The 23,493-nt window shown below is 45.6% G+C and overlaps 1 protein-coding gene and 1 long non-coding RNA gene across 2 annotated transcripts; both read right to left on the bottom strand.

Moving 5' to 3' along the window:
• Window positions 1–6,388: 6,388 nt before the first annotated feature.
• ITM2A (integral membrane protein 2A) lies at window positions 6,389–15,705 on the bottom strand. Its single transcript, XM_068696791.1, has 6 exons — window positions 15,542–15,705; window positions 12,316–12,447; window positions 11,902–12,090; window positions 11,286–11,396; window positions 10,000–10,150; window positions 6,389–7,497 (listed from the first exon to the last, which is right to left on the bottom strand). The coding sequence occupies exons 1-6, from the start codon at window positions 15,623–15,625 to the stop codon at window positions 7,409–7,411; spliced, it is 756 nt and encodes a 251-aa protein (XP_068552892.1). The 5' UTR covers window positions 15,626–15,705; the 3' UTR covers window positions 6,389–7,408.
• On the bottom strand, window positions 13,120–15,521 carry LOC137863562 (uncharacterized). The gene is made up of 2 exons (XR_011100962.1): window positions 14,992–15,521; window positions 13,120–13,314 (listed from the first exon to the last, which is right to left on the bottom strand). It is a non-coding gene; the product is annotated as an uncharacterized lncRNA (long non-coding RNA).
• Window positions 15,706–23,493: the final 7,788 nt, after the last annotated feature.

Genomic DNA, 23,493 nt, shown 5'->3' with positions numbered 1-23,493 from the left:
TCTCTAATCTGCTGGAAGGCTGCATAACGGCACTGAATCACAGGGCTGAGACGTTGCCCAAACCCCACTATTACATGACAGGGCTGGTATTTAAAGAAATGGTAACTCCTTGTGGTCAGACAGAGGGCTGCGCAGCTAGAAAGAAAGTTCCCAGGAGACCTATGTAAAACAGAAGCTAAAAATCACATGGCTTTGAGTTTCTAGTTTAATGAGAGGTTTCTTATTTGAGTTAACACCAACCATCAAAGCCTCCGTCCCAGCACCATCACAAGGACACAAGGACAGGGCCAGGTTCTCTCTGCAGGACAGTCAGGGAGGCATTTACCCTCCACCCTGCCATTACGTTGCTATCTTTAAAGCAAGCCACAGGCTACAAAAGGTTCCAGGGAACACGTCGGCCACAGGATAGGGATGTCCTTAGAAATAACACCACAGATTCCAGGAAATCTTTTACAAGCAAGGGTCAAGCAGTTCCCTTTTACCAGTAAAAGGGATGTGAGGCAGCTGGCGCTGTCTCCCCGGGGGGCAGAGGACCCCTCTGTGCCTCAGCCCCAGGGCCAGAGGCATCGTCTTGAACTTCTGCCTGTCACAGAGGCAGGAGACAGCCACCAGAGCTGCCCAGGATGGTTTGGTGTGGGGCAAATGGTGCTGGTACTCACCGGGATAAGGGACAGCCCAGCGAGCAGCAGGGAAATAAGTGAGCTGAATTTGGCACATGAGCACTGAACTAAACGCACAAGAAATCCTGCCGATGACTTCATTTCTGATGGGGTTTGCCCTCAGATTCCCATTGAACATCCACACACCTCTCAGGATTACTCAGGATTGTATTTTGTAACGGGATCATACTCTTGTGCCGACTCAAGGCCATGTCTGATCCCAGCGCAGGGCCCTGATGTGCACGGTGCCAACCCCCGGGTGAGCACCAGGGATTTGTTAGCATCAAGGGCTGTGTGAGGGCAAGTTTGCCTTCATTCACATCCATTCAGCAGAATGAGTTCACTTTGGGGACTCAGGTGTTTGTTCTCAGAGATCTGATCTCTGCACGACAAGCCCTTGGTAGGATTAGCAAATGGGGACTGCAACCCCATCCATCCAAAGGCAAAAGGAGGAACACAGAAGCAACACTGCAAGGCTGATAGTAGGGCTTTGGAGCACACGTCCATGCTCCCCAGTGCAATGGCACCGCCTGTGCAGCCTCTTCCACGTGTGAAAACGTATAAAAGGTAGAAAATCAAGCAAAAAAGAAAAAAAAAAAAAAAAAGAGAAAAAAAAAGTTTTGTACAGGGAAACCATTAATTCCACTAAGGAACAATGAATTTTGTGAGTCTAGGACATGCTATTATCCAGTGGTATTTATAAATAAGAGATACAGAAGCTGTTGAGATATGGAGCTCCTTCTCTCACACTCGGGGCGCTCAGCCAGACACTTTGTTTTCCCTCCTGTTAGCATGAGTCACTTCCCTTCCAAAAATCTAGGGTTGTAATCTACCACAAAACAGGGCCCCAGAAGTACAGTGGCAGTCAGCACCTCCAGATGCAAGCTCCTCTTAGCTGGCAGACAGTTTTACCTCCCAGTCACCTCCAGCCAAGCAAACCCACACCACAGATCCCGCCTTCAGACCGTCAGCAGTGGAAGGAGGTGGCACTTTTGGAGGGCCATTTCTGCTTGGCAGCTACCCACCTGCTTCAGCCGTGCCTTGCAAACTGTCCAAAGTGAATACCAGAGCCTTGGTGAGAGCAGAACTCAAGGAAACAAGCAGACATCAAGGAAAGCAGCTTATACTGCCGCGCAGATGTACGAGATAAGGCTGAATGCTTTCATTTCTTTTCAGAGCGCAAACTTGAGTGAAAAACAGCAGTTACGGCTCAGATCATAAGCGCAGATCGCAGCCACGGAAGCGCTGTCATTTACTTGGTGTGAAGCAGCCTGGCTTCCTCTTTCACTGTTAGGTGAGGAGGCAGAGCCCTGACTGCTGCCAGCCTCACGCTGTACCGGTGATGAGCACACCGGTGCGGACAGGGCAGCCCGAACGGTGGCTCCTACCTCTCTCTGATTTGTCTGAGCACTAAGGATTAAGGAGTGAGAGGGGCTCCTGAGAATCTGAGGTGACAAAGCAGCTGTCACTGTCAAGCCCAGGGAAGCCAAAGTACTGAATTACTGATCTTCACGTGAGAATGCAGAGTTACAACCGATATCATCTAAAAAAATATGTATAAATAAATAAAATAAAGGCCACACCTCCCCAAAGAAAGCAAACACACACACGCCACCGACCCAAAACGAGGGATTGGTGATCATCAAACAGACTGTGGGTTTATTTATTAATAAATAAATATTTATTTATTTTTTATTTATTAGTTAATTTATTTATTTATTATTTGTCGGTGGAGCTGTTCCTGATGAATCCCACAGGCAGGCACTCTAACGCCAGCAGAAGAGCTCCTGGCTCCTCTCCAGCCAGGGATTAGGCTGACAGGAAGGAAGCTCTTGTTCCAGAAGAAGGTGTCCACATACGGGCTTAACCTGGAACAACTTCAAATGTCAACATGCCCTAAAATGGAACAGCTCAAGAGAAGCTGAGCACGCCGGTAACACACACAGGTCACCTACACCCACAGTCAGAACGGCTCTTAAGGCAGTGAATTCACTTCTACATTTGTCAGTGTGAAGCCGGGGAGAGGAGCCACCCTACAAAATGACAGAAAACAAGCTCAAGCAAACAAAATAGTCGGAGCTATAAGAAATAATTTCCTTTGGAGGTGGAGTGCTAGGTGGCAAGGCTTTAATTATTCTCAAGACAGGAAATACACCCATTTCTATTGCCTAGGCAATAGAACGCAGATAAACACATAATAAAGAAATCATTTTAATGAAATAGTGTGACTATAATTATATATACGTGTAATTATTTTGCTTCGAGTCTCAAAGCTTCAATCAGTGCTAGCATCTGGGCACCGTGCCATGCTGGCAGCCCAGCCATCCCCCAGCCAGCTTAAAACGAGGACAGTCAGAGCAGCTTTAATTCCTCCAAGCCCTACCCCGAGCGCAGTCTTCCCAGAAGTGGTAATTCAGCCACACGGCCAGCATGTACCCCTGCAGGGACTCCACACTGTATGTATCCGGCCCTCCACGTGCTCTTTTCTGCCCTAGGATTTTTAGTCTGGGGCACGTTAGGAGAATGTGAGATTAAACACATCAGATTGTGCACATTTTTACCTAGAAACCATAATGTTTTATTTCTTTCTAGCCCTCCTGAGTACTTTGGAAAGGGACAAGAAATGAAATTGTCCACCTACAGAAACTAAAGCTGGCACCTGCTGTCATTAAGAAGAGGACTGTCCAAGTTAGCTCACCCTGCTGTAAGCAGAGCCAAAGCAATCGGGGAAGAACAAATCCCAAGCACAGGAGGAGGATTAAAAATATAGTAAACCAAACTTCCTCGGGGAAATGCAGTGCTGATTTCAGAGCTGGGATATTTCTGCCATCACCCACCAGAAACTCTTCTGAGCACGCCTGTGTTTTTGGTAGCTTTTCCTGTGATGCAAAGAACTAAGAAAGTCCACAGAAATCAGCCCAGTCCTGCTGAAGTCCGAGCAGATTCCTTTCTTCTGGGTGCCTACATGCACACTGTGACTTTCGATACAGCTGTGAGGTGAGCCTTTCACACCCTCGCCAGCAAGGCTGTGCTGCAACAGCCCATGGTACAGGGTTGAGCTTATGGTGAAATACGCCCCACTTTTAGCCAAACAGCTTAACAAGTCTGAGGTGCTACAGCTCTAATTTCATATCATGCTGAGGCCTCTGTATGTCTTTTAAGTGTTTCATCACTGTCCCCGTTTTTCCTTACCTGGATCTTCATCCCAAGGTATTTATATAAGCAAGCAACAACTTAATTCCTGTGTTTTGTTTGTTTTGTTTTAACCACAAGACCAGGCTGAAGAAAAACCTGAAGTTTAGCGTAGGGTAGCATCTCCTCTAATGGCAATGTCTGTCTGTCACTCACACCACCACCAGACACCCGCATCTTACAGGTCACACTCAAACAGAAAGCCTTCAGGCTTCTGCAGTGGCCAACAGCATCTGCTCCGACTAACAAACGTGTCTGCTCTTCCTTGCCATTTTCTTCTATGTTTTCCTGATCAGAGTTACAAATAAACTTGAAAAAACTCAAAGGTAGTGCTGGAAGACGAATCGTCCAAAGCACTGGAATCCATTTTAACATTTGTTTAGGTATTTAAAGCTTTAGTTTAAAAACAATATCATAAAAGATAATCTGCAAGCTGGCATAAAGACAGTTGTCTGTACACAAGTGCACAGAGGCTGCTGATTGTCCTGTGCACGCCGAGTACTTTTTGAGTCAGCACACTTGTAAAAACCAGCCACTGCTGTAAAGGAGTTTGCATTTGCATCTTGGCAATATTATCCCTCCAGTTACAATACTCGTGTTTGAAGCATAGTCTCACTCAGATATTGGGTAGTATTTCATACATTTACACATTACTGTTATAAAGTTGCTCTTCACTGAAGGTAAGCTACACCCAAAACCAGACTCAACACCAGCTGAAGGAAGCCTGCCCCAAGCCACGTTTGTGTTTAGGTACAGTAGTTACTTGGAAACCTCGATTTCAGCCTAAATAGGTGCAGTGTCAGTTTGAGTCACTCACCAGTGCAAAGGGCTTGCTGACTGTGCCACCTACTGGTGCAAGGCAGCCTCCTGGCTCTTGCAGACCGGAGAGATGAATTCAGCTCCTCAAAGATACCGATCTGGAAATAACCAGCGCTCCCAGGACCTTATTGGAGGCCACCTTGCAGCGGCAGCCCTTTGATCAGAATGCCTGTCCGCAGCACAAAGCCATCAGGGCCAGAGCATGAGCCCAGCACGCCGCCCGCACGGCTGAAGCTGCAGCTACTCTCTGAAAGACAGAGCCCCGAGGAGGTGAGGAGAACAATGTGTTCCTTCAATACGCTGGCTCGTTGCCTAGGACATCTAATAGGTTTTTAAGGAACTGACTTCATTCGTTTAAAGTCTTTAGCAGGCAAAGGTAAGAGCAACCGCTGCAGCCTATTGGAAGCGTTTTTTGCGTTCCTGCTCCGTGGCTGGAGACAGCCAGCAGGTTAAAGGCCTGCACAGAGAGCCCTCCCTGCACAGCTGCTCAGAGCTGGAAGGAAGAGTTACCGTCTCTATTTGCAACCCAGCCAAAGCTGAACGCTGCAGTCAGATGCTCTTGCTCTCTGCAACTAACTCATTTCCAAATCTTCCCACTACCAAACCAAACCAGACAACCACCCCACCCTCGATATCCTCTCAGACGATCCGGAAATCTTCCCCACGGTAACTTGTCCAAGCACACAGCAAGCCTGCAGCCGCACGGACAAGTTTCTACTGCTTCCCCTGGTAAAACATACCTAGCTCTCTAACAAATTAAGAGGTTTCTACAGCACTGTAGTCCAGTAACAAAGTTAAGGACACAAAATTCTCTGCTACACTTACTGTTTTACAGACAAATGCTCTGATTACAAAGAGAGCAAAGCTCTGGTTTTGGGACATGTCCTCTGCATTGCCCTACATGTAGGGAGAAGAGCTGCGTTAATTTCCAAGACACAACAAAAAAATTCCCCACTGCCCCAAAGCTGGTCAACTCCTTTCCACTGCACACTTTCACAATGACAGAGGAGCTCCTCCTGTAGTGGCATTTTACTCGCTAGTTCTCAGCACAGACAGCCTGCTTATTGTTTTACTTCCAGCTGTAGAAGTCACAGATATTTTCCAGGAAAGCCAGAAGGGTTTGGTACATTAACTCTTTGAGCAATCAGACTAATACAAGTCTCACTGTCTCCTACCTCTGTGCTTAAAGCTGGTAAAAGCTGAACGGTGCTTCTGTAAGATGTTTGATTAATCCTCTGCTGTCTTGGAGTTACAATATGTAAAGACTCATCTCATGAGCATGGCCATAAATGCAGTAACACAAGCATACTATTAGCCTCCAGCCTCCTCAACAACGTTGAGAGATGTGTGCTAGAATTCACCCTTGAATTCACCCTTTTTTTTTTAAACTATACCACAACTGAGCTGCTGCCCTCATGCCAGGAAGCCTGCACAACGAATCCAACTTATAGTAGCACTAAGCTTCACTAACACCTACACCGTGGGGGATCATGTTTTTAGTGATGCATCTTTTCCTCCCTCTGTTCCTCCGGTTTGTTTTGCACCACAAAGCATTTCCACAGTTCACAGGAAGAGGAAATGGGGCTTCATGGACTGAAGGAGGTAGGGAGAACACCAAACGCTAGCCCAGACCCACAACCCTCACTTCCCCCTCATGGGCCATATACCAGCGTAGCGCCCTCTGCTTCTGCTCACCAGGAAGTCACACAAACACCAGATTTTTAGAGAAACATTTATTACAGGGTTGCAGAATTTATGCCAATATAAAGTCCCTTAATAAAACTCTCATCAACTGCAGGATGCTATGTCTTCGCTGTCTTTATACTACAGCTTTCAAAAAAGGAACAATGCTCTGACTGCAGTAGTAATGCTACTTGCTCATAAAAAGTTGATCTAAAAAGCTTGTATAAGCCAGTAGTTTAAGTTTACAACTACAGTCACATTCACAAGTGAGCTATTACCAGAACAGATTCTTGAAATAGAAAGTTACAGGATAAACCAACTCATAACCAAAATACTGACAAGCTTTAAGAGCAACTTGATCTGAATCTAAGAACTAAATACCACAAAACCAAACAAAGGTAGAAGAATTAAGTGTAAGCTCAGGGAAGGTTCCAAATATACATACGAATTCAATACAGTAATTGCACAAAAAGAAAGGGTAGTGTTAGAGGTTTATGATCACTGAGGTTGGATTTTACATGCTTCACACATGGATGTTAAAATAAACCTTCAATGATATGCATCAGGAGGTTTTTAGCCAGGAGACTGAGTGCAGAGCTACTCTACAGAACTACACAAGATGTGCAAACCACAGATTATTAATACATTAATCATCCTGTGAAAGTTAAGGTGAACAGAACTGGTTCCAGCCAAGGAGTTGGTTAACATTTCTGTATATATGTTTTTCTGCCATTCCCAGATTACTGTAGATCACACGCATTCGATGGATAAACTGATGTTACCCTTCTGAAAAAAAACAAAAATAAACAAACCAAAACCAACAAACAAAACCAAAACACCTTACTCAAATTTAAATTCTACAGAAAACTAAGAATAGGTATACCAAGGATCAAAAAAAAAGCTGAAATGGTGACTGTCTTCTTGAAATACAAGCAATACACAGAAAATGCATAAGGCTTTTGATTATCACTGCACATTTTAATTTAAGAAGTCGACATCTAATGGTGAGACTTCTCAATGAAGGTGTGAACTAGTCACCTCCCATCCAACGTCTTTCACTGTTGACAGATCTTTGTTTCAACAACGAAAGAGTTTTCAAAGTGTCTGATTGAGTGACAGTTCTCCGCTGAACGTTTCTGCAGACCTGCGGACGAGACAAGATGAGAGCCTAAGTAAAGCAAGAGATCTGTAACTCTGCAGCAAGCATTTACAGGTTTGTTTGTTTAAGTCATTACAAACAACAATGAAATACAATCACTTTGTGCATATTGTTTTTACACCCAGGAATTACCATCTGAGCTGGATACAGGCTGGTTTTCCATCAGAAAACCTCCCCCATTCTCAGAACAGTGACAATTTCAGAGGGGGCTAGATACAGACAGAGGATAAAGCAAGATCTTGTCATTTAACCTAGTTTCCTGTAATTACTTTAGTGACAGAAGAGAGCACTGAACAGACTTTCTCATAGCCCTTCCTAACCACAAAGAAAAGTAAGGCAAAGAAGACTGAAATTACAGGAAAAGAGGTGAAAAACTAAAAAGGTGCAGGGGAAAAAAAAAAGTAAAAAAAAAATAGTTAAATAGTTCTTTATCAGCACTTCTCTCCACTCCAGTATGCAATAACAAAGAGTGTAATTCTACAGCACAGTCTTCACCTGGGGAGATGAGGATTTACCACTCAGCTGATGATCTTACTGAAGTTTTTTCCTAACACTGTTAAGGTGATTTTCTCTATTCTGGGACATGCCAGCACTGGATCTGATACAGGCAGTTTACCTCTACCAGCTGTGAAGCTTTAATAGAAGACAAGAAAATGGTAGTCCTGCAGTCAGAGACAAGCTGATCAACTAAAATACACTGGTATACAAGAATTAGAGAAAAAAGCTTTAAGCTTGTTTAATAAGCACAGAATTGTTCAGAGTATGCAAGCAGAGCTATCTGTAGAAGTCTACAAGTATTCTCCTAAATCAGACACAGCAGGGTACTGTTTTGTTTTGTAAACACTAACAGCTGGACTATTAGCTCCTCAATTCACCTCTATTTTAGCTAAAAACCTTCCAATGGCTATCCAACTGGATACACACACTGCATATTCAGGAAGACCTGTCCAGTCTCTCACACCTTCACTTAGGCCTCGAGGGAACTGCCTCAGAACTGTCTGATCTAACAAACCACTCTACCAACTCCACAAAATCTGAGGGCAAATGCAGCAGCAGCTAAGTGAACAGACTCCTCCACACAGTTTTCAGGAGTTTATCCACTGCAGCCTAATTATTTAAGTTGGCCTGGTTTTGCGCATACTTGAAGAAAGGTGTGCTAGAAATCTAATCTGGAAAGTAAGAACAGTCTTCTCCTCAGCAGCAGTCCTCCATTTTACTCGAAGTTTCTCCCCCTACCAGGAGGGAAACAAGGTCAGTTACAGGAAAGAACCCGTACTAAGGGGCATTGTTCGCTTGCTAGAATCCTTTTGTGGAAGCATTCTGTGGAAGTCATTTACCATGCAGCAGAGCTGTCAGAAACATGAATTGAAACATGCTATAGCAAGATGATCTTAAGGAAACACCGTAAAACACTCTCTGCAGTACTGTCAGTAAGCTACAGTCTTTCAGACACAAGAGCAGTCAGCCCAGACTTGTTCACAACAGCTCAGACACATGCCTCTCCCTCCCATAAAAGGAACATTTACTGTTTCTTCATCTGCTTTTGCTATTTAGGACCACTGTTTTATGTTGCCACATACAGAGCCTTCCGTCTTGTAGTAACAGGACGTAGTCTCTAGCAAACAGCAGATGTGGCTCCTGACGCTGCAAGCTGTAACTGGGGAGAGGAAAATCTTGCCCAAGAGTTTGGCAGGAAAACTGGAGCAGAGAGTTCTGACAAACCCATCATTTGCATTCTGAAAGGCAGTAACTGACAAAGGATTAGTTTGCTATGCATTTGATGAGAGCAGCAGACTAAATGGTTTGAGAACTACAATGAACTAAAATCCATAGCATCACATTGCTGTACTTCAGGCCTCCTTCCAATGTGTCAAACCTCTGACACAAATTCATTCCTTTTCACAGAATGGCTAGGGGTGCCACAAAGAGACACGCGAAGCAGAAACAGAGCTCAGAAGTTCCCATGATGTGCTCTTCCTCTTTCAGAGGAGAAGTCTGGGATGTCCAGATCTAGATGATCAGTATTTCTCAGAGCAAATGAACGAGAAGATAATGTTGTTATTTGATGCTCCTGCAACCCACTTTCAGAATGGACAGTGAAAGAGTAAGCTACATCTACAGAGACCCACATAATCTGTTGGTGTTTTTAGGCCAAACTAACCTATGGCTTCAACCAGAAAAATGGAACACATTTGCTTATGTTCAAGCCCGTTTTGGACACAAAACTTCTAACTCTGTAACCAAAAGCTTCTCTCACTGTGCTTGAAACTTAGACATGTATTTGAAAATAGGGAAAACAACATCCATCAGTTCTAACAGCAGCCTCAGCTCAGAAGTTGTGCTGAACACTCAGATTTCCAGGTCTAAAAACCCTGACAGTGTATTTACCCTTTCCCTACTCCAATAGGAGGTGTTTGGTTTTTTTTTTTTGTTTTTTTTTTTTTTTTTAAAAAAAAAAAAAAAACAGCAGGAAACTAGGAAACTTACCTGTTATCTGGTCTCTGCGCTGAAGTCTGAAAGTCTCTTTTCCAACACAGAGTTGGTAAATGAAGATACCCAGATCAGATACGTTATCTATCTCCTCCGTAACCACCATTTCTTCACGGACTAGGTAAGTCTGAGGCAGGTAAGAACCAGTCTAAAAAGAGAAAATACCTTGAGATACACTAGAACAGTAACAACGGACAGTCACTACTTTTTTTTTTGCTTTGCTTTGGAAGGACTTGAGGCCTAGATTTCAGCTTTCCATCTGTTTAATATTAAAGATATGCTAGTCTTGAAGAGTTGCACACCAGAGAAGTTAAAAACTGACAAAGGCCATGTCAAACAGCTGCAATTACATTCAAGTAGAGTGCAGTTAATCTTAACTCTGCTTTCAAGTGCTTTGCAAATTGCCTGCTTCATATGAAGTAAGCATTAAGAGAACTTATTCAGGTTTATTTGTATGCAACAAAGTTTGCAGTTTAAACAGGGAAACTTTCATAATACCTAACTTTTGTAGGTCATGCTGTTTTTATTCTTTGTATTAGGTATAATTGCCTCAAACTTGAAAGATGAAGTCTTCACCAAAATGTTATAATGCTATTGAAATAACTTGTCACCCCTCAACTCCTAAAAGCAGGGGCAAGGGGACACACAAAGCTGATCTTCATTAAGCTAAAAAAAATAAATGAGCTAAGCTACATCAGGTGGCACCTAGCATTAGATGCTGAGGAGTCAATGACTTTTTAAAAAAGTACATTCGACACACGATAGTTCAGTATCACATTTAATTTGGAAGTAGCAGCAAGCTGTATCAGCTTGACCCAGAAGATAAGCCTTCTTGGAAGAATACCACTTTTAGTCATTGGACAGTCAAAATGCTTGCGGTGAGCTCATAACTACAGTGCCAGTAGAACAGAACAATTGTTCTTTTCATTAAAACTCGTGGGGGGGGAAGTGAGCTTTCCAGCGGCAACTTTCAGGTTTAGGCTTTCAATGACACTTGGAGCTTCATCAAATTGCTTTATAATAGCTAAATTTAACCTTATTTACTAGTTGCTTTCAGCTTCCATAAAGCTACGTATTAATAAGAGCATTACCCACGAATCTACTCAACATAATATACACTGACAGCTGGCCTGAACTTTAGTACAGTGACTGAGCCAGGGGGATTATGTACTTCGATGGCAAGAGGACTGTTCTAGCAAAAGATTGGAGTTCAGGAGCAACATCCAGCATTCTTATCAAGAATTCTCTCATCAGCATAACTAAACAATCAAGATTCCACATACCGCCAGTTTTGCAAAGAGATCCATCAGATTCCTTGGCGGCATAACTATGGATGTGTTCAACGGAATCACATAGCAGTTGCCCAGTTGCAAGTCAAGATATGCCGTCAAAAGCTATTTTGGAGGGAAAAAAGGTTTTCAACTGATTAATCACAGCTTTTTGATTATTAGCACACAGTTCTACAAAGTCTAAGAAGTAACTTCAGAAAGATGAGGAACAGCTAGCTGCATGCACTGCTTTGATACAAGTGTCTAAAGTAAGAACTTAGCTATTATCACCTCTCCAAAGTTGTTAGTTATACTTTACGTCAGAACTGAGAGCTGACTAAGCTGGTAAGTGATTGTTCTCTACAAGTTAATTGTTTAGAGAAAGTGTTAAGGTCTTCCTAGTCACTTCATCCTTACCACTGGGTGCAAAAATGCAGAGACTAGAATTACCAACATTATCTGCCCCCTCACCCTTTTTTTAATAAATTTAACTTCACAGAGCACTCAGCCAGAATCACCTGCACTTACAGGTCTCAAGAATGAAAACCTTGGAGCTATCATGACGAGCATTCACTCTAGTTTCCCAGCGAGCTGTGAACCAGTTGTTCCTTACTGCTGCACATGTACTTACCCTATCAAAGTCATGGACAATCGCGGCCGGATCACTGTCTGAGAATTTCGGGACGGGCACATCGATGATGGCTATGTTGTCATCTTCCCGAATGTCAGCTTCTTCAGCAATAGGCAGAAAATAAGGTTCCACAGCACGATCCCGGTTTTCATTTTCAAAGTAACACATTTCGCCACGGTACACCTTATGCTGAAAGAAAGAGCAAGATTAGTTATTTTTTTTTACAGTGAGTTTTGCTTTAAAACTACACTTCCAACATCGGTGTTACAAAGAAGTGCAAGTCTGAGACCTGAAGCTTTTATAAAGGGTACAGAAGCCTTGAGGTCCCAGTTACCAGAAGATTTCTATTACAGAAGTAATCCATTTGTAATTGCACTTTTTGTCAGTGATGGTTAAAAAGAACTTTCACACTACCTTAGGCATGAAGTACTTGTAGATGCAGGCTCCACCGACGACAACGCCTGCCAAGATGAACGCTAAGCCCAGCAGAGTCAACAGACATCTTCCAGAGGAGTTTTCACCTCCGTGTGTGGCAACTTCCGGATCCTTTAACCAGAGAAGGAGAAGAACTGAGAAGGTGTAGCCACCCACAATTTTAAGTCGACAGCTACCAAGTGCTTCACTTTGACCTACAACCCGACGATTCTATTTCCTCTAGGTGTGTGCTGAGAAGTCAAGTATCATGAAGTAGGAAAGCACTTCCACGAAATACTGCTGCATCATAGCAAGATGAGCTTTCACACAGCACTGAATAGAGAATATTTTCCTCATTACAGTTATCCTTCTAGACAAACCTCTGTCCGGAAACTGTAGCTGTTTGAAAAACACTACTTGAGCTGTGAGAAATTTAAATAACTGTAACAATTGATACAGTGCTGCAGCCACAATATTGTACAAGGAAAGCAAGATTTGTAGAGCAAGGTCATTTTCAGGAACACAGTGTTCCCAAAGCCTACTTCCTATCCTCTTCTCCTCCGTCAGATGGAAGAAAAATAGCATTACTGTTCTTAACAGAGCTGGACTAACACAGGAAGCTAAGATGCAATTTTGTCTATTAGTCGGGAAAGAGGCATCTGACATAAATCCCACATTTGGGTTTCAGAACTTTCTCAGAATATGCACGTTAAATTCACCGTGAAGGAGAACCACCCATCAGCTCAAGCACGGCTTCAAATTATGTCAAATAAGAACAAACTCCTGTGGTACATCCTACCTTGCAGCTTCAAAATCCTGCTCCTTTGGTGGAAGGAAGAGTAATGTTTTGTATATAGCAGCCTAAAAGCCTGTAGTTCACTGGCTTGTTTTTTCCTGGTGCGCTTGCAGACAGAGGACTGCAGCCAAAGGAAACAACTCTCACCATTACATAACACGGTGATCACTTGTGTAATGCTGATCCAGAGTTGGTGGCGGTATCTGAACGACACAATTTAAAGCCCTGTTCTTTACATGCCTTCCTAGGCTTTCAGTCAAAAAGCCCACACAAGAGAAGTTGAGAGAAGAACAAAAGCACTGTCAAATCCTAAGCAATCATAATAGACATTCACCTGGAGAAATAAACTCTTCAGGCCTACAAAGAAAGAAAAAAGCCATAAATACTTAGATAACCTACATGTTTGGCACGTAGTCCGTTTAGTGATTCATGACTACAGCATTTAAGAGTTTGCTTTCACAACCTGCTCTTTCAATTCAAAATGTAGAAAAAGATGAATTCACATGGGGTGCAAAAAAAAAAAATAAAATGAATGTTTTCCTCTGTGCTGTTCCTAGACTCAGCACCCAGATTTAGCACAGCAGCCTCCATGGCCATTCCTAATTCTGGTCCCCTTATTTGCACTCCTGTACAACACAATACGTTTAAGTGACCTGTGATCAGAACAAGTCACAGTATTTTTACAAAGGCTGCACTTATTTCCACGCTCAGCAAGATATGGCAGTGTAAAAGTCAAACCCATCAGCTATGCAACTAACGAGACAAAAAAAACACTGTTTAGTGAAAGTCAACACTCCTACATTCCACTCTCTCATCCTCCAAACAGAAAAGCGTTGGTTCAGCAAGACATAAGCCGCTACAATTGGCTGGTTAAGTGTTTGTCACAACAAAAAACTAAACTAGTTCCATGTCAGAATTATGCCACATTTACATGTCGTTATGTGGAAGCCATCTTTCAGAGCCAGCTTGGTTTTAAGATCAAGGCTGGTTCTGTTCTCATCGTGTTCTGCCATCTCCTCCACCTCGCCGCTCCTTACTCATCGGTAGTGAGGCCTCTCATTAGCTGCACGCAGCAGCCCGCACCAGGTTCCAGCACTTCAGGCGTCCCAGGGCTCGGATGATGTCAAGGGCTAAGTAGCTACACTTGCGCCACACTTGTTTCAAACACAGCCAAGCTATTTATCATATTAAAAAGCAATGTCAGAAGCCTGATCTCAGAAGACCAAGTTGACGGAGCTGATAAGAGAACACAATTCAAGACTTTGCTCCAACAGGTTACACAGCCTCTAAAACCAATATGAGCAATAAAATACCTGCAAGGAAAATGCAGTTCTGAGCTGTGCAGTAACAAGCAAAGAGAAGGAGTAACAGAGGAAAGAAATGACTCCTGTTAACATGGGCAGCTAGGTCAAGAGCTGCTGTTGACACAGTCCACGCCAAAGTACCTGAAAGGAGAGAATTCTGCAAGCTCAAGGGTTTGCTGCAGGTAGCCTAGGGGACTTCTGCTGTGCTGTTTCAACCAATGTTAGCCACTGAGCTTGTTTGCTCTCCTCAAATATCCCATCTAAAGAATAAGCATTAGAACAAGTTTGTTTTCAAGGAGAGTTGTGAACTCGCTGTTTGCATGCCCTCAAGTCAGAGCGAAGAGGTATTAGAAACAAAGTCAGACGTGTATGCACACAGCGACTGACCAAGAACACTGCGGTGTGTGTAACACAATGATGTAAGCTGCTTCTAAACTGGAGCTCAGCTCTCCTTAGAACAGAAGGGAGGGCACAGGGCAACGCTAGGACTGCGCTCAGCAGCTGCATGGCAGAGGCTGCTGAAGATACGCACACCACAAGCTGCGTGAGGAGCAGCTGATGAAGGAACTGACTGACCTCTCTGATTTAGAGCATGCCCTCTGTGCAGTGCCTCAGCTTCCTCCTCGACCTGCTGTGCCGTTAGCTGTACAGGGCACGGCTCTGGCAGCCCGAGGGAGCCCGCTGGGCAGCAACACCACAGCACAGCCTTCCCCAATTCCAGGGGAGGCTCCTTACGCTGCGTGCAGGGCTATTATTTGGCTAAAAACCCAACCACAGCGGCTCCTCTCCGCCACGAGCAACAAACCCGGCCCTAGCGCTCCCGCTCCGTTGACCCAGCGGCCGGCCTGACACCGCCGGCACCGAGCACGGCTCCTCCAAAACCAAACCCCGAGTAAATCGGCCCAGTTCAGCGCCACTCAGCGCAGCCTGGAAGCCGCCGGAGCGGCCGAAACCGTGAGGGGACCGCGAGGGGATCGTGAGGGGACCGTGAGGGGGCCGTGAGGGGGCCCCGCAGCCGTCACAAAATGGCGGCCGCCGCTTCCTCCTCCTCCTCCTCGCCCTCCCTCACCGCCCCCTCAGCCCCCTCAGCCCCCAGCCCAGCCCAGCCCAGCCCCGCTGCCCGCACCCTGTCGGCCACCAGCGCCTCGGCCGCCTCCTTCTTGGCGCCGTCCTTCTGGGCGAAGGGGGAGCTGAAGGCGATCTTCACCATGGCGCCGCTGCCGCCCGCCGCCTGCCGCCGCTCAACGGGCTCCGGCCGCCGGGGCGGTGCCTCAGAGCCGCGGCCACGCCCCCCCCCCGAGGGGCGGGGCCTCCGCTGGCACCGCCCCCTGCTGAGGCGGGTGGGGAAGGGGGGGGGGGTATGGGGGTGTGAGGGGGGAGGCGATGCGGGGCTGTCAGTGTGCTAAAGTCCCTTTTTAGCCCTAAAAAGATGATCTTGTCCTTGAAAGTGGTGAATGAAGGGTAACAAAGAACAGGCACCGGCACTGTGCGGGGTGCTGTGGGCTCCACGCAGCGCAGGCGCCATTAGGCAGGGTGCCATAATGGCTGTGAGGGTGCCTGAGGCGGCGGTGTGGGTGCTGTGGGAACACCCGGGGATAAATCCTCTCACCGGGGCGCCTGGTGGTGAGACCACCACAGGATCTCGCCTGTCCCCCATGCCGAGGCTCACCTGCCTCCCCAGCCCTCAGCACAAACCCCAGTGAGCAACCCGTGCTGCCAGTAAGCCTTCCAGAAGCCCCATGGTTTATCCCCACTGGGGTTCACACAGCCCCACAGCCACACCTGGGGCTTTGCAGGCAAGGGCACAGAGCTCACCCCTGCCTTAAAATGTCTGCATCCTAAAAATGGCCTCAAATCTGGGAGAGGCCACCGGTGATGTGGTAGCGTGAGGTGGGGGGACAGCAGCAGGGAGATGGCACCCGCTGCACGATCCCACAGCCTCCCTCCTTTAATCTGGGCCCCTCTTTGCACATTTCTCACATCGGTAATCCCACAAATGCCTCATATTATTTGTTTGCCCCCAGACCACATCACAGGTGAAAAGGAGGTGTTTCAGGGCCATACTCAGCATGGCACCACGTTGGGATATTTTCAGTCAAGTGCACCAACAGCCACCTCCCGTCTCCTACAAAATACGGCCTGAGGAGGCTTTAGCAGCCAAGAAGACAGACAAGACTTCACCAGTCATTAATGTCTCCAAAGGGGGAGAAGAAGAAAAGGCTTCATGTGCTAAAACGTCTGAAACCATCTTCTCCTTCACATGATGAAAGACTGTGTCAGCCTCATTGGAATTTGACTTTATGGCTCTTGAAAGAAATCTGTTTTGAATCTGGTGCCTATCCCATTGAACTCTTCCCCACAGACAGCTGTAATTAAACAGAACTGAACACTATGCAAATATTGCAATAAGTAATTCTTCTAAGTGTAAACAAAATGCAGTGTGTATTCCAGCATTCAAAGCATGTTCCTGTTATTCTACAGATGCAATATCACTGTTATTTCCTTTCAAGATCATAGGTTTGATATTGCTGCCTTTCATGTTAGTAAGAATTTTGACTTCGTTCAAAGAACAGTCTTTTATGTCTATTTAACCTGACTTCGTCTAGTAACAGAAAACACTTTTACCTCATTTTGCCAAGAAACCAGCTAAAATTTAATTTTCATACTTCATAGCCTTAGCATGTTAAGAATGAGTTAAAGCATACTATTAGCATAGTCCTTAAAACACAGATTTTAAAAGAGATTAGATAGATTTCCTGTGTGGCCAATGCAATATCTGTGCTCTACAAGCTGACGGTTTATCTATTATATGAGAAAATTTCAGTATCTCAATCTAGGCTAATTATTTTGTGCTTAAATGAATTGACTTTATTTTCCAATTACCCAACACCTTTACTTAAAAAAAGGACACAGAAATAAAGCTGGAATAGACCCTTGCTATTTATCAAGGCTAATGTCTGTACATCCTGCTTGCTTCACTCTCTACATCCTGTGATGCACTGCAAGGGATGGATGCACCTTGAAAGACTGTGCTCAGATAACAATTCAAATACTTTTTTTTTTTTTAACCTTAATTCACTGAATTTGCAAAACTGGAACTGTCATAAGATTCACCTGTTTTGTTTTGTTTTTTCTTTTTGCATTGCCATTTGTAGCATCTGTGACAACCTACATGTGAAAAAAAAATATATTCAAAACTTCTTTAAAATATGCAATGTCCAGGAAAATGTTATTCCAGTATCATCAGACAATTTTTTCCTATCCTTATGCACTGATAATAGCTGTCAATTTAGTCAGTAACTTTTCCTTCCATATAAAACTCATTGTACAACATTCTGATTGTATTTTGTAGACCAGCTGTAATCTGAAGTAACAGGCCTGGGAAGACAAATTCCACCCTGAGATGCACAGACATAAGGCAATTCAATTTCTTTGCCATCCTGAAATCATCAGGCTGTTCTACCGAATAAATATTAGAGATCTCCATGGGTGACTTCATCGTTTTGTCTGTAAAATGCTTTTGTATTAGCCTCTTAGTACTGGCCCGGTTTTCTTTCAGACTTTTCCCACATGTTGGCTGTAGTTTAGGCTTGGAAATTCCAAGACATCTAAACAAGTAGCATCACTTATTCTTTTAAATTTAGTAATATCTTTGATTTTCCTTCTACTAAAGCATTCTGGCCTTACTTATTTCTTTCTTTATTTTGGTATTTATTCAGGTGATCATCTTTATCACCTTGAAACGCAAGAGGTAATCTCCTTATCCTTAATTATCCTTCTAATCCTTCTGGATTTGTAACGTTAAAGCAATACTGCTCTAAACTGTAACAAATGTACAGTTTGGATTGTTTTAGAGACTGGAGGAATTTGGCCAGAAAAAAGGGTGAACAGGTGTGCCGGATTGGCTATGATTCTGTTGCCTTTAGGCCTGCTCATGAATTGCTGTGAACCACGTCTCTTAAAAGTGATATTAAACACGGACACCTCTCATTTTAGTGGTAGTGATGACATAAGTAGACCAGACAGTCTCAGAATATTAATTGCAATGTGCAGTAGTGTGTTTTATTGAGCCGATCATTGATTCAGCAGATAACGTCACTTGAACTATCTTTTTGAGCAACCCTGCCATAGAACTAAAACTAATTTTCAATGTGTAGGAGTTTTTAAACTATTCTGATGCACTTTTTAAAAACCACAAGCTTCAAAGCGTGTTCATGTTTATTCTATCTCCTTCTCACGTATGTGTGGGTAGTTAGGGTCTGGCGGCCGGAAGATGTCGCGATGTACGGAAAGGTGGAGCCCCTCCCTTGATGGACAGTAGTGTGTGGCCTGTGATGTAAGCAAGCGGAAGTGACGCTATGGGCCTCGGGTATATAAGCCCATGTGACTCGACAATAAACGCCATTTGCCATCCACCACATTGGTGTCTGTGAGCCGATGGACCGAGCGGCCTGGGGTTGGCCGCCGTGCCGTTCCTGAACCAGGTCGCCACTGCCCCCTGAAGGCAACAAGTGGTGCCGAAACCCGGGAAAACTCCTGATTCGGGTGAACGGCGGCCGGAGCGGCGGGACCAGCCCGGCGGGGAGGAAGCTCCCGGACCAACAAGGAAGATGGAAACCCTTGTGAAGGTCGTATCCAAGTTGTGGAAGCTGTGGGGTGGCTCGGCTGAGGAAGCCAGGGATGCCGGTGGGGACCCAGAGCCTGGGGAAATCTGGGAGAGACCACGGCCATGTGCGCCCCAGTACGGTGCTGAACTAGAAGACGAAGAATTGGGTGAAGAAGCCTCCGGCGGGAACGGGGATGAAGCGTTAGGTTTTACTAACACGTGGAAATGCGAAAAAGAGAACGGTTGCGGGGACGACCGGGGAGGAGGTAGAAGCGTGAGAGAGGGGCAGAGAGCCGATCGGAACGGCCATCCGAAAAAACGCTCCTGTGGCGCAATCGCCTCGCTGAGATGGCGGCGGGGCGAGCCACGAGGCAGGGAGCGGCCCCCCCGCAGGGGTGGGGGGCGGGGCCGGAACTCGATGGGAGGGTACCGGAACGTGGAGGTGAGCAGTCAGTCAAGCTCTGACTCCGGATCAGATACCGATTCAAATTCGGAGGAGGAAATGGGGACAGATAACAAAAATATCCCCATCCGAAATAAAGCTGCACCGCGAGGCAGAGAAATTCCTCTCACAGATTGGAGGAAAAATAAGATTGCGTGCACCATCTTGGCTCTATCGGCCATGCTAGCGTTCCTGGTCTGGGTGACAGACGGGGGGCAGAGGGTTCACTCACCAACAAACCCTAAGGATGTGCAAGCGATCGTTAAAGCCATTGTGGATAAAGGGCTTCATTCTGCAATGGTCTCCACCCTCATAGATGGTGCTTTCAGGGGAGACGACGTGCTCCCGTTTGATATAAAACAAAATTGTAGACTGATCTTTGACGGGGGTGGGATGATCATTTTTAAACGAGAATGGGGGGACAACTGTATGAGACAACAGGCCCAAGTAACTGGGACAGATCACACACTGTATGGCTCTAGCCTGCAGCAGCGAATGGGTACGGACCCAACAGTGATCACCCCCCGGGCGCAAGTCCAGGGCCTGAGGGCCCACAAAGGTATGGCAACTCGTGCGGCCAGAGAAGCTCCAAACAGCCGACACCCCAACTTCAGAACAAAACTAATGAAAACTGAGTTTCTGTTCACAGGAATGGATCATCGGGCACCCCCGTAATCTGTATACCCCGGTGACAAGAGAAGACAATAAGTCAGCAAGCGTCCTGTCTAAGCCTGAGAGTTCCACACTGGCAGAATCCAGACACCAGCGAAGCAACCTCCGTGGGTGGGGGGCTGCAATGCCTTTGTGTGATCTTATCTTTGGACCTTGTATACTAAATATGCTTGTGTTGTTTGTTAAAAGTTGGTTAGAGAAAGTTAACATTATGTTGGTAGAACACCAACAACTACTTTAAGAGTGTATTTACTCAGGGTTACCAGTTACCTCTTAGTTTTCTCCTGGTTATTGTGCCTTATGTTTTTTAGTTAAGTTATGATGTCTACGTCTTAAGATTGTTATATTTTAGCTAATTTGGTTGTGCATAGGGAGGGGGGAAATGTGGGTAGTTAGGGTCTGGCGGCCGGAAGATGTCGCGATGTACGGAAAGGTGGAGCCCCTCCCTTGATGGACAGTAGTGTGTGGCCTGTGATGTAAGCAAGCGGAAGTGACGCTATGGGCCTCGGGTATATAAGCCCATGTGACTCGACAATAAACGCCATTTGCCATCCACCACATTGGTGTCTGTGAGCCGATGGACCGAGCGGCCTGGGGTTGGCCGCCGTGCCGTTCCTGAACCAGGTCGCCACTGCCCCCTGAAGGCAACACGTATGCCAGGAGAATGCTTTTTTACCTTTTGGGAACAATATAGTATTACATTTGTCATAGCTCGTATTCTCGGGCTTTGAAGTAGAAGGCACTATGTGTGTGCACAGTCTTCAGTCATGTGCATTGTTCTAGTTCAAACAAAAGTATGATCAAGAGGGCTGCAGTCTGGCAAGACATGTAAGCACACGCTTTACATTTCGATGGTCACTCACAGCTTAATATTAAGCATGTGTTTAAGTTTTTTGTTAAACTCCAAACCATGTACGTAGCTAAGTACTGAAGTGCACATTCAGGCAGCAGGGGCTTTGGTTCTCTTTCTGCCCTTTACACAAGTTCACATGTACAGTGTATTTAATAAGGGACAGGCCCTTATTATTAATAGGGGACAGGCCCTTATTAAATACACATACAGGAGCATTGCTCTGCTGAGCCCCAGCCTGGAATCAAGGTAGCACACAGAGAAACAATAATTAATACAAGTAATTGATAACAGTTTTAAATATACACTATATCCATCAAATGATATATATAGATATATATATTTTTTTTTACAAATAGCATAGTCACTGAAAGAAGTGCGACAAAATGGAAATAATAAGTACATCACATAAGACCATTAAAAATGAAAGAGAAGCTACAAGGGTGCTAACATTTACAAAAGGAAACTTTCCCTAATGTTGACTGTTTGTAGTTACCCAGATACTTCAAGTTCTGTTTTTTAACTCTGACCCTTTTCATCCCTCTTTGTAAGACTTCCTCCTTCCTCATCTCCTCAGCCTGTTTTCCTTCACTCGCTAGCTCTGATATTCGCTGTCTTCACTACTTCTCAGATCAGAGATCGTGGTTCTTTCCTCTTTTGGTCCCTGCATTTCTACCTCACTCGTGTTCGTAAGGCTGTTGATAAGGAATCTATCAGCACTTTAGACTACGAAACTGCCACGCTGCCAGCTGCCAATATGAACTTTCACGGGGGAAAGGTTTTCCCCCTGGGTTGTGATGAATTTGGGCCTTTGACTGAAGATACCAGTTTCTGGACAGAGATTACTGTGTTTGCTCCACTGACTTCCCGGAGTGCTTTTCTTTGTTACAGCAGCGTGAGATTAATATCTGTGGCAGAGCCAGCAAACATTACTCATTCCTACTGATCACCTCATTACCAAATACTATAACAAGAATATTAGCTAAATGCAAAGTAGCCTATTTGCATTCAGGAGAAAGTCAGGAGCCCATTTTCTCTGTAGTGACGAACTGCAGAAGTGATGAGCAGAAAAGTGAGCCTCAAGGAGACAGCGACGGCGAGGTGATTACCGACCGAGCAGCAACGTCAACAGCAGATCCTCTAATGACTGTGCTCAGCCTGAGCAGCGCAGAGGACCCGGCTGCCCACACAGCAGATGCCTCACAGAGCAGAATTCTGCAAGAAATTCCAGTCCTCCAGAAAATCTGCAAAGCAAGCAGCACGCCCAGAGTGATCAGCAAGCCCAGCGACTATAGGGCCAGATTCACCTCTGGTGTAACTGCAGTGAAGCAAGCACAATTACACCAGAGGGATGTGAGGGCCCCAGCGTCTTGGCAGGTCTAAAAAAGCATTGCTAAACCCTCTTATTAGAGGAAAAGCAATAAGCACTCCAAGCTCAAGCTATCTGCTACTGAACTGACCGAATAGGCATTTTTGGACACAGAGTATTGTTTACCTGGTCATTGAGGGGTGTCATCTCAGGTCCCCCCTTTTTGCTTTCCCCCAGAACCACCCAGAGGGACTCTGTGCCCCAGCAATTCTCCCTCTGGCCGAGGTGGGCTTGCTGAGGCTCAGTCTGCTCTGCTGCTGCTCGATGGCACCATGCTGCGAGTCCACCTGCCTGGGGCTGCTTCGGGCGAGGGACCCCAGCCTATGCAAGAACCATGGGGCTGTCACTTATTATTAGGCACCCTAAATGGGAAAGTGCTGGGGTTAACCCCACCCCTCCATCCTTGGCATTTTCTCTGTGGCCTACCCCCCTCTGCCTTGCTCGCGGTGGTGGCCGGGGCGGTGGCAGAGCCCCCGTGCAGGAATGCAGCACAGCAGCACAGCCCACACCTCCGCCCCCCAGCTGGGGCCTGGCAGGCATTGCTGCAATGTCCAGCCTGGCTTATCAGCATCAGCAAAACAACCAGGCGCTGACTGTGCTTGTGAACACAGGCTTAGCTTGAACTTAGCTCTGTGGCAAGCACGGACACAGGCGCAGCTTGTTTGGCTGTGTTTTCTGATCTGCACCGAGCTCGGCGTGTGCTTGCCTACAAATGCAGTTAAGCCAGAGCCATACATATATTGCAGCCGTGTGATCATCTTCCCAGATCAACAGAGCTGTCTGTGTTGGCACAGATCCCTCCTGCACTGTCAGAACTGCGCAGCGCCTGGTGTAGCTCGTTGGACTCGTTACGTGTGGTTGCGCTTTGGGAAGTGTCGATAGGGCTCTGCACACAGCTTTGTCTGGCATAATGAAAATACTGCCTGCAGAGCTGGGACACTCCTAAATGGAGTGATCAGCTTAACGCTAGTTCAGATTTTCAGTGAGGAAGCAGTTTTGAAAGAAGCCGGGGTTTGTTCTGATTGTTTGCATCCGTACGTGTCGCATGCATACCGTTTGCATATTGACCAGCTCTATCTGTTAATGTGCTGTTAATAAAGGATTTATAGCTAGACCACATTCCAGCTGGAGACTCGGCT

Source organism: Anas acuta, chromosome 13 (genome assembly GCF_963932015.1).
Source record: "Anas acuta chromosome 13, bAnaAcu1.1, whole genome shotgun sequence".
NCBI classification, from domain to species: Eukaryota; Metazoa; Chordata; class Aves; order Anseriformes; family Anatidae; genus Anas; species Anas acuta.
This window is presented reverse-complemented; position numbering and strand designations above follow the sequence as displayed.